At 39.0% G+C, this 16167-nt stretch overlaps 1 protein-coding gene across 1 annotated transcript in view; it reads left to right on the forward strand.

Annotated features, from left to right (window-relative positions):
- Positions 1–16167, forward strand: part of LOC136866754 (cilia- and flagella-associated protein 52) — a 256308-nt gene that overhangs the window by 30236 nt on the left and 209905 nt on the right. The window contains exon 3 of the mRNA XM_067143864.2: positions 8976–9153. Coding sequence (XP_066999965.2) covers positions 8976–9153 — 178 coding nt within the window. The remainder of the gene's footprint in view (positions 1–8975; positions 9154–16167) is intronic.

Here is a 16167-nt window from a genome sequence, read left to right on the forward strand (position 1 = left end):
AGTTGTAGGGCAATAGTCAGTGCTCGCGACTATCACACCGAGCACAACTGGATCTGGAGAAAAGGAATCATGTAGGATAAAAACCAAACCAAACCCCGTGGTGCAACACCCCTGAAGGGCCTTCGCCTACCAAGCAACCACTGCTTAGCCTGAAGGCCTGCAGGGTACGAGGTGTCGTATGGTCAACATGATGAATCCTTACAGCCGTTATTCTTGGCTCTTTAGACTGGGGCTGCCATCTCACCATCAGATAGCTCCTCAATTATAATCACGTAGGCTGAGTAGACTTCGAACCAGTCCTCAGATCTAGGTAAAAATACTTGAGCTGGCCGGGAATTGAACCCAGGGCCTCCGGGTAAGAGGCAGACACGCTATCCCTACACTGTGGGACCAGCAACCTAGGACAAAAGGTACGTCATAATCGTCCAAACTTAACTGGGGCAACCCTCCGTACACTACAGTGCAGAGAATATTTTTAATTGAGAGTTATTTGTATAAGAAGAAGAAACCAGATAAAAGGTGCCTTCGAAAATTCCATAAATAGTTTACCTGTACATCAAAACTTTACGTGCATCGACTCGTTCACAAGTGGCATAGTACTGATTCCGTAACTAATAAGAAAAAACAGTAAAGGAGAATAGTTCTCTCACAAGAGAGGTTAGAAGATATGCAGACAAGACTGCAAGTCAATCCACATAAGTCGCTTCAGAGAGTAGCTCAGGAAACTGGTATTTCACATTCGTCAGCACATTATGCAACAAAATTATTACATTTACGATCGTACTGAACTCATGCAGTCCATAACATACATCCTACAGATTTCATTGCAAGAATAAGATTTTGTAATTGGATTATGAATAGTGTCCTCCACTCATGTGTGATAACAATTGAGGATCTATCACCGGGCGAGTTGGCCGTGTGGTTAGGGGCGCACAGCTGTGAGCTTGCATCTGGGAGATAGTAGCATTGAATCCCACTGTCGGTAGCCCTGAAGGTGGTTTTCCATGGTTTCCTATTTTCACACCAGGCAAATGCTGGGGCTTGTAACTTAATGCCACGGCTGCTTCCTTCCCAGTGCTAGGCCTTTCCTCTCCCATCGTTGCCATAAGACCTGTGTTGGTGCGACGTAAAGCCACTAGCAAAAAAAAAAAAAAAAAACTAATTGAGGATCTATCTGACAGTAATATGGCAAGCCTGGTCTAGAAAATCAAGAATAATGACCGTGAGGATTCATCACACTGACCATGCGTCACCTGTAGTGTCATGGGGTTTTTGTTTAATGAATAATGTCCACGATGGTATTGTGGATCCAGACTTTCTTTTTTTGTGAGTGATGCATTGATTCATTTGAGTGGATATGTCAGTTCAAAGAATAGTATCTGGGATACAGAGAACCCGCACATTTTACAGCCGACACCTCTGCACGATGTAAAGGTGGGTGTATGGTGCACTATTAGTATCCAACGAATTGACAGTCCGATATTCTTTTCAGGACATGATTACTTATGACCGTTATATTCACAACATTTTCAAACCATTTTTCGCTGAAGTGGCTGAAGAAGAAAACAACGTACGGCTGTTTCCAACAGGATGGTGCAACGGCCCATACAGCACATAGCTGTGCGGGACGGTTGCAGGAAGGGTTCAGTCATGATCACATCATCGGTAAAGGCCTATGTCCCCCGCATTTGCCTGATTTAAGCATATGTGACTTTTATATGTGGGGAAATCTCAAATGAAAATTTTACAGGAATAATTCTCAAACTGTAGAAGAATTAAAAATGAAAATTAGGAACACTGTGCATTCCATCAGTGTCCATGAACTGCAAAGTGTCTTTCGAAATCTCATAAGATGTGCTTGCATTGCACCTTGAAGACATCACTTTCAACATCTTCTGCAAATACTGGGGAGTTCAGTTTCATTTACTAGTTTATTTATTTATTTATTTATTTATTTATTTATTTATTTATTTATTTATTTATTTATTTATTTATTTATTTATTTATTTATTTATTTATTTATTTATTTATTTATTTTTGTCCTGAGCATGTATATAGCAGGTGGGTTCAGTTTTGTTTTTCTATAGGCGTAATCATGCCGCTTCTCCCTATGCCTCAGTGCTCCGCTATGAAGTCTTAAAATATACTCCCTGTACTTCATAATCTCCTCTCTTTTCCTCATTATCTCCCCTTACCTGAAAATCAGTAACACATTTGCTGCTATTGTTACACTGTTGACATTAAGCGTGAGTGTGTCACAAGTCACCATTGTTTCATACCGTACTTTGCTGATGTGCGTCACAAGGCACGTGTGACTCATCCTACGGAAGTAGTTCTGTGGGCTGCCGGTGGATGGGGAGAGTATATTACTTTGAAACAATGAGATTGGCAGCTGCAAGTCATGTCAAGTTCTCACATTCCTCAGCAGCAGAACCTCCAGCGCTTGGTTTAGCGGCAATAATCATTAATGTCCACGAGTCACCCGTGCCTCACGTAGCACAGAACAGAGCATTAACATCCCTTTCTACATGTTAGTAAAGGTTTATTTACATGAGCATAAATGCATTTTTAGACAATAAATTAACATATTTGCTTTACCGGTATAATAAATGCACTGCACATAAAATTTAAAATAATATTTTTTAAATAATACTGTTCTCTATTTGAACCCAATTGTCAATTTTTTCACTGATCTTGAAATTCCCTAAACTATTTACACTCATGATCTCACTTTTTTTTCTAGTTGCTTTATGTCACACCGACACAGATAGGTGTCATGGCGATGATGGGATAGGAAAGGGCTTGGAGTGGGAAGGAAGCAGCCGTGGCCTTAATTAAGGTACAGCCCCAGCATTTGCCTGGTGTGAAAATGGGAAACCACGGAAAACCATCTTCAGGGCTGCCGACAGTGGGGTTCGAGCCCACTATCTCCCGGATGCAAGCTCACAACTGCGTGCCCCTAACCGCACCATCAACTCGCTCGGTCTCACTAATTTTATTATTATTATTATACAATGGCAATTTTTATTTTGAACACAGTAAGTTCAATTTCAGCATTTATGAACTTTATTAAATCATCCAATGCACATGGATGGTTTCTTTGGGCATTCCTCACAGTATGTTGTCACCTGCTTTTTTTTTTTCTTGTCAGCGTCTTTCGATGTGCCACATTTTCGCTGAGCTTAATAGCAAACCACGCATCGTCTTCAAACTTTTCTGGTCCTTCCATATTTGAGAGAGTGTGCACACGTCTCCTCCCAGGACTGATGATAGGTTGTGTCTGTGGTCCAACAAGGCTTTTTGCGACCTTCTCTTGAAATTGCAGTAGTGGAATTTTTTTCGCAGACGTCATGGTGTGAAGTATCTAAGCAGTGACCAAGGCCGTTCCAATGATAACTACTTTCCTGTACCATTTTAAATCTTTCCGCAGACCTGAATAATAGGAAGACTTTTGATCACTGAAATTGACCTCCTTTTTTAGCTCCATTGTAATCAAGAACAGAGAGAGCCTTCCTGACAGGTTCACCATTTCTGTTTTTCTTTCCAGAGTCTACTAGACTGTCAGTATGGCTCGCCAATGTTGAAAGCATTAGATCAGGTTGCTTGCCAACCCACTTGATAACTCGAGTACCATGCTGGCACATCTTACATACCACCTCTCCTTTCTTCATTTTCTGTTTCACTATCATCGGTAGTCCTCGTCTATTGCAACGAAGGATACCACACACAAATGTTTCGTTATCCAGAAGTTCTGCCAGAGGTACACTGATGTCGATATTATCGACATAGAGGATACGTCCTTCATTTAGAAAGCCACTTAGAAGCTCCATTTCAACAGAATGAGCATGACCTACTCCGCTTTCACTTACACTGGATTTTCCTCCATAGATCTTCGTTCTAACAGTGTAGCCTTCTTTTATACCCACTTTACACATCTTAATTCCACATTTGTGAGTTTGGTTAGGAATCTACATTCTGAAAATCAAACGGCCTCTCCAAGAAACTGTAGTTTCATCTATAACCATTTCTTTCCCCCCATTGTCAAAGCATTCTCAAAATTTTAGTTGAATTTATCAAGGAGGGGTTGGATTCGATGAAGACGATCATCTGGTTGAAGGTTAGCTTCGTTGTCTGCAAAGTGTCAGAGGTGGTGGTGGTGATTATTGTTTTAAGAGGAAGTACAACTAGGCAACCATCCTCTATATAACACTAATCAGAGTGAAATAATGGAAGGGTCCGACACTTCGAAAAATGAAGATATCGGCCAAAGGAAGACAAGGGCCACGAAGGGCATGAAAATGAAAGACTCCCTAGCCCTCGCAAACCTAAAAGCGTCGGGGTCGGAAAAGAACAAGAGTTGACCAAGGGAGGTCGGATAGGATAGATAAAAGTGAGGAGCCTGGCATAAGTAAGTGGAAGCAATGCCAGGACTCAGCTGAGGGCCCCGTGGTCGCCAACCCACGCTCCAAAGTTTGGAGCCCCTGGGGCCAAAGTGTCAGAATCTCAAGAGAAGAAGGAAATGATTCCGTGGCATTAATCGTCTAATAAGTTGCGCATCATATAAGTCATTCTTAGATCAGTGTGAGTTAATAGTTGGGTGAGGGACAAGACCCATACACATGATAATTCCTAGAAACTGTTTCATTTCCTCAACATTAGTTTCCTTCAGTTTCAAACTTCTAGACTTGCTTTTGTCATTATGACTTTGTTTAAATTGATTGACTTACCTGTTGGCTTCCTGAACCTTCATTTCTAATAGGCTATCATCCACAAAGTGAGAGTATATATCAATGGGTTGTCCCTCTTCTAACTGCAACTGAACCTTTGCTTCCAAAGGAAAAACAGTGAATCCTAAATCATTCCTGGTTATATCACCCCAACTGCAGTCTGATTTAACTGATTGTGTTTTAACTTGATCACTGCCACTTTCACTGTGGCTCTCATGTACCTCTGTGTCGGTTCCAGAGGACACTGGTGAAGATAATGATAATGAAATGATAATGAAAAATTGGGATCCTCAGTATCACTACATTCGATATCTTCATCTTCTAAAAAAAATCCTCAATATCAGACTCCTCTAATGGTTTCTCTAAACAAGATCTCCTGGTTCATTGTGAAGAGTCCGAACTGAAACATTCTTTGGGTAGATGGAAGTCTGCTAATCTATGTTTCATTTGAAACAATTCACACACATTACTTAGCTTTCTATGCCTATAGTTGAGAATAAGATGATGAAATCTGTATATATGCAAGTTCTTACTGTGGTGCTGCATAGAAAAGATGCCCAATTGTAAATCCTGTATTCACACGCTGTCACAACAGATTTTCGCCAGCCTATAATGATGGCTACAGCATGATAATACTCAATCAACAATGTATAGCTCCTATTGTCCACCACATTTGAGTGGGACGTCTAGTAAAAGTGGGAGGCACTACTCATGTAGCAAATAGTAAAAGCTGCATTACATCCATACGTCACGAGTCACCTGTGCCTCGTGGTATAAGGTAGTTGTTAAATGTACACCTATGCCATAGAACATCATAGATACCACCTGTGATTCGCTGTTGTACTGTAACGCAAAGTTATCACCATAACAGGATAGGAATAAAATGTATGTTTCGTGCAGCACCACATTTTTGTGCTGTACGAGTCACATGTGACTCGCAAAGCAGGGAACGTGTTAATTCCTAATATATCCAGATACATCCTCTTTGCTGACTCAGCCAGTTCTACTTTCTTTCTTCCATAAGCTCCATCAACATTGATAGCTCCCCATCGAATTCCATTTCATTTGCCAAGTTTTTTCCAAGGAGTTGGGACTCTGTTACTCCCATACGTCCGAGGCTTGAGGATTTCTCCTCTATGTCCGAGATGCCCACTCCTATTCCATAGCAAATGGTATCCTGATTCTTAGGACCACTTACTAGGGCACTCAGCCGTTGCCCATGGTTCATAAACTAGGACATGACTATAGCAACCCACACCACGAACCATAAACATTGGTTTAATATGTGCATAAATTTGATATAATGGGTGAAGAAAAGTTGACAAATATAATTCATGCTTCCTCCATTACTGTTCAATAACTGTCAAAAATATTATTGCGATAATTTTGCTTGTGATAATGCATGGAAGGAAATGGGAAACACGTTATATAAAACTGAAGTTAATTTCAGTAAAAATTAATTTAATAGGTTCTCACATGTTTCTGAAATAACATTGAATACTGTCAATAATGCACTGTCTTATTACTAGGATTACCGAGCGAGTTGACCATGCGATTAGAGGCGCGCAGCTGTGAGCTTGCATTTGGGAGATACTGGGTTTGAACCTGACTGTCGGCAGCCCTGAATAATGTTTTCCGTGGTTTCCCATTTTCACACCAGGCAAATGTTTGGGCTGTACCTTAATTTAGGCCATGACCACTTTCTTCTCACTCCTAGCACTAGCCCTCTCCTATCCTGTCGTTGCTATAAGACGTATCTCTGTTGGTGCAACATAAAGCAACTTGAACTTCATTACTAGGATTAAGTAGGTAAACTAAGCACTGAACTGGCATAGCCTACTTATTACATCACCGTGGTATTCTGCTACATTATGATTCAGTGAGTAATGAATGTTTAATATGATACATCAGTACACAATTCTAATACAACCAAATATATCACAAAGTTGCCTTGAGACGAATAACACTAGCCTGCAGTTGTTTCCCAGTTTTGGTGAAAATAGGTGGTTCATATGAAAAACGATGTGTTGTTTTCAAAAATACCAACCATTTTGCTGTAATGCACAGATTTTATGTAATTAGATATTTTATACAACTTATATTGATGTTCAAGACTTAAGGAAATTTGAATTCATTTCACCATGTTTTGAAAATTTTTACCTGGCATCAAAATATGTGATCAACACTAATATTAGTATGTAGAATTGAGTAAAAAAAGAAAAAAAAAATACAGAAAAGCTTTGTCATGTTCTGTTTACTAGATGTCAAGATACTAAAATTCTTCTATTATGCAAATTTATGGAAATATGAAAATAATTTTTTCACATACAAAGAGATATTGCCAATCATAGCAATTGATGGAATATATAATGTTATGACTTACTATCTGGATTAAAATACTATGGGGGTAATACATCCCTAGCTGAAAATAAAATACCTCAAATACAGCCTCAATGCTGTAGTGTACCGGGCGAGTTGGCTGTGCGCGTAGAGGCGCGTGGCTGTGAGCTTGCATCCGGGAGATAGTAGGTTCAAATCCCACTATCGGCAGCCCTGAAGATGGTTTTCCGTGGTTTCCCATTTTCACACCAGGCAAATGCTGGGGCTGTACCTTAATTAAGGCCACGGCCGCTTCCTTCCAACTCCTAGGCCTTTCCTATCCCATCGTCGCCATGAGACCTATCTGTGTCGGTGCGACGTAAAGCCCCTAGCAAAAAAAAAAATGCTGTAGTGTACTGTTTTGGATATATTGAATGCTTTGAAAACTTTCTAGTGTATTACATAATAACAAATTTTAAAAAAACAAACCTACGCAGAGAAAATTTTGTGAAACAAAACACCCATGTCACCCTCAGTTCTTTATCTTTGGCTGGCCATGTGTTTAAAATTCTTGGAGGGTTTGGTGATTTGACAATGCAAGACCAACATGTTGAACGGAAATAATAAATCTGTTAACATTGATAGCACTGAAGAGAAGAGTGTCAAAACATGTTAACTCATAAAAGTATCTGAGGAAAGAAAAGATCAGTTAAGATGAACACAGCTGTTAGATAAATGTACCTAAGCATAGTACCACCATAGTCTTCAGTCACCTTTCTTTTCTCGTTGTGGTCAGAGTGTAATATTCGCTGGGTTTTAAATTCCTTCGTGTTGTGTATAGTATATAATATGTCTTCAGTCCCTGCAGCATCAAGAAGGCAGAATGTGACCAAACTGAAAAATTTCAGTTACGTTTGTGCTTCATACTTGTTTTGGAAGCAGAAACATAATATTATACCCTTTATTAAGAAACTGTATTTTGCATATTTTATAGTCAAGCTTGGAGATCAAGACAGAAAGTGGACACATACTATATGTCAAACATGTTTTGAAGACTAAGACAGTGGTTTAGTCGAAAACTGAAATTCATGCCGTTTGGAATTCCCATGATTTGGCATGAAGCAAATAGTCATGATGACTGCTACTTCTGACTGTGCAATGCATCGGGGTACAAAAAGTTAATGAATCAAAAATAAAATATCCCAAAGGCTTAGAATCTGTACTGCTTAAGTAATAATAAATAAGGGAAGATAAACAAATACGCTTAACAAGGACAACTGCCACTGCTAAGCAGAATCTTGGAGCGGCGTGCCAATCCAACTAATGAACCCAAATGGCATGCCCAGGCGAAACTCTGCAAACGCACGTGAACTAACCACCCAAAAGCTGGTTCTGTTCCTGAGATTTTAAGATCTGCGGCCGTGGAAGCGATTTTTGGAAATCAACATATTTATGATCATTTGATTTTCCCATAGGGATATTTGACACAATTATGTTTCTCTTTAAAACAGCAATGACTGCCACCATCATCTCCATGGTTTAGCTATATTACAAAGGACAAAAAAATGTCCTGTGCAGTGCAGTGTGTGATTTTAACGTGTGATAGTTCCTATCTTGTATTTCTTTGACCACTGCATCTCGTATTCAGATCTCTGTAACTGTATCAGAAATTTGTGCTTGACATGTGGAGGCAGAACAGGTTTTTTTTTTTTCTGTAGTCTCTGCTTTACCTTGTAAATTTCATTCCAGTAATATTCCAAAATTTTTTGTGATTGTTCTCTAGCCTCACCAGCTGGTGCATTTCATTACCTCAGCACTAAATGTGATTTCATCTTCTGACCTAGGATCTGACTGGAATTAGATTGTTATTTTTAAAGATCGTATGCTCATGAGAGATTTTTCATTCATTGTTTTTTTTTATTATTTCAGGCCTGTGTGATTTTGTGGGATTTTGAAAAGAGGAAATTCCTTGCAAAACATGAAATCCATAAAGTTCGAGTCCAGTCTGTGATTTTCACTTGTGATAGTTCGTATGTTGTATCACTTGGTGGCCGAGATGATTGCAATGTTGTTGTTTGGGATGTCCAAGGAAGTGAAGCTGTATGTGGTGAGTATGCCGTTACTGCTTTATATGATTAACTTATTCTTATACTTCATCTTTTTCAACCGGGCGAGTTGGCCGTGCGGTTAGGAGCGCGCAGCTGTGAGCTTGCATCCGGGAGATAGTGGGTTCGAACCCCACTGTTGGCAGCCCTGAAGATGTTTTTCCGTGGTTTCCCGTTTTCACACCAGGCAAATGCTGGGGCTGTACCTTAATTAAGGCCACGGCCATTTCCTTCCCATTCCTAGGTCTTCCCTATGTCTTATGGCTAGCAGTCATCTGAAATTAGCAGCCGTTGGTGGGTGGCAATGACTGAGAGACTTATAAGATATATTTATGATCATACAAACTTGTATTGTTCAATAATATAGTTTTTTTACAGGTAACATAGTGTAATATTATATATTGACAGACTGAAAAACTTTTAAGTGAGACCGGGCGAGTTGGCTATGTGGTTAGAGGCGCACGGCTGTGAGCTTGCATCCGGGAGATAGTGGGTTCGAATCCCACTGTCGGCAGCCCTGAAGATGGTTTTCCGTGGTTCTCCATTTTCACACCAGGCTGTACCTTAATTAAGGCCACGGCTGCTTCCTTCCAACTCCTAGGCCTTTCCTATCCCATCGTCGCCATAAGATCTATCTGTGTCGGTGCAACGTAAAGCCACTAGCAAAAAACCTTAAAGTTACATTTAACCTAAAATGATGTAGTTGAGGCCATAAATAAATCCTGAGAAACTTCTGGAAATAATCTGGAAAGGCTGGATCATGTAGTAGGAAACCTTTGTGAGCTCAAATTAAAATCTTAGAAAGGGAGAGAAAAGGGAAATGAATAGCATTTTGGGTAAATCAGGTGAAGTCATTATAGATCCTAGGGAATCACTGGATAGACTAAAGGAATATTTTCAAAATTGTCTCAGTGTAAAAGAAATTGTTCTGTTGAACTCACACACAGCAGAGTTCCTTGGGAGGAGAACAAAGATGGAAATGAAATTATGCTTGAGAAAGTGGAGAGGCTGGTAAATAAAATAGTCTCATAAAACAGGAGTAGAGAATGAAACTATATTTGAAATTGTGAATTATGGTCAGAAGACAGGGATGAAATGGCTTCATAGAGTAATAGAATTAGCAAGGAATTTAAGATACTCTCTAGTTAGACAAAAGGGTTATTACTATCATAGTAATAAAACATGATTTTTATGGTTAAAAAATTTCTTCAATTTTACTTTTTTCCTAATCATTTGATACTATTTTCAGATTTAATCAATCAGTCAATCACCACTGATCTGCATTTAGGGCTGTCACCCATGTGCCCTAATCTGTCATCTTGAATTCCGACTTTACTTTCATTTTATGATCTTTCCTACTTTTAAAAACTCTACTCAAGCTTATTTGTCTACTAATGTCATTCCAAGCCATCTCTCTGCTGACAGCTTGGAACATTCCACATATGATAATCCAGTGAATAGCAGAAACAACATTAAGCCTCCGAATCTCTAAGTCATTTACCCCCTCTTCCCAGATAGCAAGGTAGCCAAGGGCACGCCTCCTCCCCTCCCTCGTTCTATCTCCCCTCACCAAAGGAGCAGGCCCCAAGAAGTTTGCACTATTAATTTACAAGATGCAAAGCCGTATCAACAGCAGTGAGACCGCTCCAAGGCCAGCAATAATTCAAGACTCCTTATTGACAAGGTGAGTTAATATTCGTTTACATACAAACTCATCTTACATAAATGATCAACAGTTAAATATTCACGTTCCTATTTTCTTCTTTTGATTACAGATTACTGCTTCAATCTTTTAACTTTACATTGTTCATTCAACCACAGGGTGTACCTTGTTAACAGCATTAAAAATTGAAATTTGATTTTTACATAAAGAAACACCACAAGTCACTCATTAACGTTGAAATTGGTTGACAACGTTAATAAAGAGACTTCAGTCCAAACTTCCCTTACGACTCTACACAAGAGACTACAGCCGTTTCTTCCTGCTAACATTTAACACAGCAACTTACCTTCAAGCACTCTTCTTCTCTCATGCTTCTAGAAAACTACAGTTTTATCACTTCACATTTATTATAAACCCCACTTGATGTGATTAATATAGTGACATTCAATCTGTTTAAGATCCAAAAGTTTCCTCTAGTGTATAAATTCACGGCTACTTGTATTTTAAACTTCATTAAGGCCTCATTTCAAGAATTTCTTAACTACATTCAAGAAAGTGTATAATTTTACGAAGGCGCAAGACACCATCATAGAGAACGTTCCACAAGGTGGGTCCTAGGACAGATCCCTGTGGAACGCCAGCACTCATTTCAAGGTCTTCTAAATCATGAAATCGTATTCTTCGTCCTTTGAAGTACTTAACGATTATTTGTTGTAGGTACCGAGAAATGTTCATCCTACGAAGTTCTCTCAAAATAATGCTCCAAGAAGCAGTGTTAAAAGCATTTTTGACATCTAGCGTTATCAAGGCAGCCCATTTCTCACTGCTTTCTGCCTGTATTTGAATCACCCTCTCAATAGCTTGGGTTGTAGTTCTACCCTTTCTAAATCCAAACTGGTTTGAAGAAAGTCCTCCCTGTTGTTCAAGTTCTTTCTCCAGTCTAGTTTTAATCAATCCTTCGTAAAGTTTGCTCAAGGTGTTTAATAAGCAAAGTGGCCTGTATGCTGATGGATCTAATGATAGTTTCCCTGCCTTCAATAACAGCACTAGCTTGGCTACTTTCCACTCATCGGGGAATTCACACTTTTTTAATAAATCATTGAAGACTGATAAGATCCAACCAGGTGCCACCTTAACTGCATACTTGATGGCTTCTGGTGGGATTCCATCTACACCTGGTGCCTTACCAGTCTTCATATTGCGTGCTACCTCTTGTAACTCAACCACAGCAAACGGTTCTGCAACACAAAAATCTGATTCCGTTTCAAGTCTGTCATTAGTACAAGGGAACAACTCCATTGCTATGGCTTTCCTTCTATCAGCTGGGAGCTGAACTGGTACCCTGTTGATTATTCGACCGGTCACTATCTTATATCCCGCCCCCCCCCCCCCAGATATCACTGTCTAGATCTTCGCATAGCTTTTGCCAGAGATTTCTCTTAGAATCCTTTATTACCTTCATTACTTGCCTCTTTGATGCCTTATAGTCAGCTTCTAATAGTAGTAGTAGTAGTAGTAGCAGTTTTTTTTTTTTTTTTTTTTTATGGCAGGGGAAACTCAGACCATTCTGGAACTGCTTGTTGGCATGACATCAGAATGGAGTGATGGATATTATTAAGTTCTTCCTTTCTCTTCTTTCTCCTTCATCCCCATAATGCTTGTCGCCATTGCCTTTACTGTGTTCCAGGCAGATGGGCTCTCTAACATAATTTGACCCAGATTCCCTGGCGTGAGTTGTCGGCCAAGTTGTTGGCAGGCTTTCCTTCGTTCTTCTTCCCATCGAACACAGTAGAAAAAAGTGTGTTCTACTGTATCCCTTTCAGAACAGTACCGACAACCATCTCCCTGCGTCTTTCCCATCTTCATGGCGTATATGCCGAATCTTCCATGTCCTGTCAGGATCTGCGACAGATAGTAATCTACCTGCCGATGTCTACATTTAAGCCAGTCTCCTATGTTGGGTATTAGCTTTTTTGTCCATTGGCCAACATCGGTTGTGCCATCCCATCGGTCTTGCCAGTCTAGTAAGAGTTGGTTCCTCCAGGCTTTCTTTTCTTCAGCAGATATAGTTGCACCCCTTTCATGCCAAAGTTTTCTCTCTACAACGAGGAGGTCAATGGGAATACTGGCAGCTACAACTTGTAAAGCTGCTGTCGAAACAGTTCGATATGCACAGGTAACTCTGAGCAGCATTTTCCTCTGTACTCTTTCCATAGCTCTTCGGTGAATCTTCCTCCTGATAGGTGCAGCATAAAGTAAAATGGAATATACTGCAGAGCACTTCTTGGTCCCCCGATGTTAGGCATAAGTCTGGCTAATGCCGATGCCTTCTTCTCTGCCTTTTGGGTTACTGCCTTCACATGTGCACCAAATGTGCAATTCCTGTCAATAAGAACCCCAAGGTATCGTACAGACTTTCCTGGGATAATCACTGTATATATATATATAAAATAAGAGTTTTGTCTGTACATTGCTCAGAATTTGAAAAGAATGGTATTTCTGTATCGGTCATGTCCAAAGTAGGAAGAAAATGCATTTTTTACTTTTCCGTAATTTCTGTCTGTCTGTCTGTCCGTCTGTCTGTCTGTCTGTACACGCATCACGAGAAAACGTCTGAAGAGAATTTAATGAAAATCGGAATGTAAAGTCGGGTGATGAACCGCTACAATCTAGGCTATAAATTATTTTAATCACGCTGAGTGAAATGGTAGTTATGGGGAAGGCCTGAAATTTTATTCTCAAATATTTATGTTATTAGTGGTCGTGTCTTAATGCAAATCGCTAGACAAAGATGGGAAATAAGTCGCTACAATATACACGCTATACACACTGAGAAAAATGGTAGTTTAGGGGAAGGCCTAAAATTTAATTGTCAAATATTTATTTTATTAATGGTCGTATCTTCACGAAAATTGGTATGCAAAGTCGGGGAATAGGTCGCTATAATCTAGGCTATCAATAATATTATTCACACTGAGTGAAGTGGTAGTTTAGGGAAAGGCCTGAAATGTAATCTTTATATATAAAATAAGAGTTTTGTCTGTACATTGCTCAGAATTTGAAAAGAATGTTATTTCTGTATCGGTCATGTCCACAGTAACAAGGAAATGCACTTTTTACTTTTCCGTAATTTCTGTCTGTCTGTCTATGTATGTATGTATGTATGTATGTATGTATGTATGTATGTACACGCATCACTAGAAAACTGCCTAAAGGGAATGTAATGAAAATCGGTATGCAAAGTCGGGAAATAAGTCGCTACAATCTAAGCCATAAATAATTTTATTCACGCTGATGAAAATGGTAGTTTAGGGGAAGACCTAAAACTTTATTCTCAAATATTTATGGTATTAATAGTCCTATCTTAATTAAAATCAGTACAAAAAGTCGGAAAATAAGTCGCTACAATTTAGGTCATAAATACTCTTATTCATGTTGAAAGAAATGGTAATTTAGGGGAAGGCCTAAACTTAAATTCTGGAATTTTTATGTTATTAGTGGCCTATCTTAGTGAAAATCGGTATGCAAAGTTGGGAAATAAGTCGATATAATCTAGGCCAGGGCTGTCCAACGTTCGTTTCTACGCGAGCACATTCACATGATAACTAAGGGTATGCGGGCGCCAGGTACAATTCCACTAATTCGACTACTGTTATCGGTACTACAACGACTATATAATAATAATAATAATAATAATAATAATAATAATAATAATAATAATAATAATAATAATAATAATAATAATAATAATAATAATAATAAATCTAAAATTAAAAATTATATGAAAACATATTTACTCATAATTAATGTGAAATCTGGCACTGCGTGCTCGCTGCAAGTTGAGGAAAGTCTGGTGTGTAACTGGAACAGGCTGCTCTTAACACGTCATCCAGGTGTGAGTCTGTCAGGCAGGATCGGTATTCGTTTTTTATTATGTTCATAGTCAAAATCGCGACTTCACAAAGATAAGTTGAACCAAAACAGTATTGCATCTTCAGAGCAACACTGCGGGTAATGGGATATTTTTTACCGTCCACCAGGGTGCAGAAATTGCCACATGTTGCGTTGGAAGATTTCAAATAAATGTCTGACTGAAGGCTTAAAATTTCCATTTCTAATTCTTCATTATAATTTTCGAATAATTCACACACCCTCCCTCCAAGCTCACAAACGTCAACAGAAGCGAAGGGATTATTGACAAACATGATCACTGGTTCAAGCATTGTAAACTGGCTAAATCTGCTAGCAAATTCGGACCCAAGAGTTTCAAGATGTTTAGCAAGAGATGAAAAATCACGCTTGCCGCCATTTACTGTATCTGCCATAGATTTCAAATTTGGAAAATGTGAAAGGGAATTTCTATTTAAATGGACAATCCATACTTTAAGTTTCTTTCCAAATGCATTGTCAATACTTATCATACCTGAAATATTATGATCTTTCCCTTGCAATTCGAGATTTAACTCATTTAATTTTGAGGTGATGTCTGCTAAGAATGATAATTCGATTAGCCAAGATATATCATCAAGTTCATGATAATATTTCCCGGGAAATGATTTCATAAAGTCTCGTATCTCATCCAACAGGCAGCAAAACCGTTCGAGTGTTTCCCCCTACTAAGCCACCTTACGTCTGCATGAAGGATAACGTCACCATACTCCAAATCTGACATACTTAAAAATATTTCTGAACAGTCGATGACGAGTAGATGGCGATCTTATATAATTCATGACATGAGTTACAATTTTCATGACATGATCGAACTTGAAAACCTTTACGCATAAAGCTTCTTGGTGAATAATACAATGATAAGAAAGAAATTTTGGAAATGATTCATCCTTAGCGCAAAGGGAAAGAAATCCATTATTTCTACCAGTCATAAACGGTGCCCCATCTGTTGTTATAGTGACAAGCTTTGACAGTGGTAAGTTACTCTCTTTGGTGAATTTAACGAAAGCATTAAATATGTCTTCTCCCTCATACGTCCATGAAGTGGCAATAGCTTGACAAATTCTTCCTTTACTGTAAAATACACACAATTCAGCGGTGTCAGACATATCAGCACTTTCATCAAACTGGAGTGAAAAATGTTCACACGACTTCAAATCCTGATGTAATTGAGATTCCATAAAATTAAAAATCTGTTCAACCCGCCTAGCAAGAGTTTGGTGAGACAACTGACGTCCATTGATTGAAGATATCAATTCAGATTTATTTTTTTGAGATTCGAACAGAGATTCAGCGGCATTTAGCATAGCTTCTTTCACTACTTCCCCATCACTGAAAGCTTTTTTTCCTTTTAGCTAGGACGTAACAAACATTGTAAGAAGCTATTGTCACGTTACGCGTTTGC

This window comes from Anabrus simplex, chromosome 3 (assembly GCF_040414725.1).
Source record: "Anabrus simplex isolate iqAnaSimp1 chromosome 3, ASM4041472v1, whole genome shotgun sequence".
Taxonomy (NCBI): domain Eukaryota; kingdom Metazoa; phylum Arthropoda; class Insecta; order Orthoptera; family Tettigoniidae; genus Anabrus; species Anabrus simplex.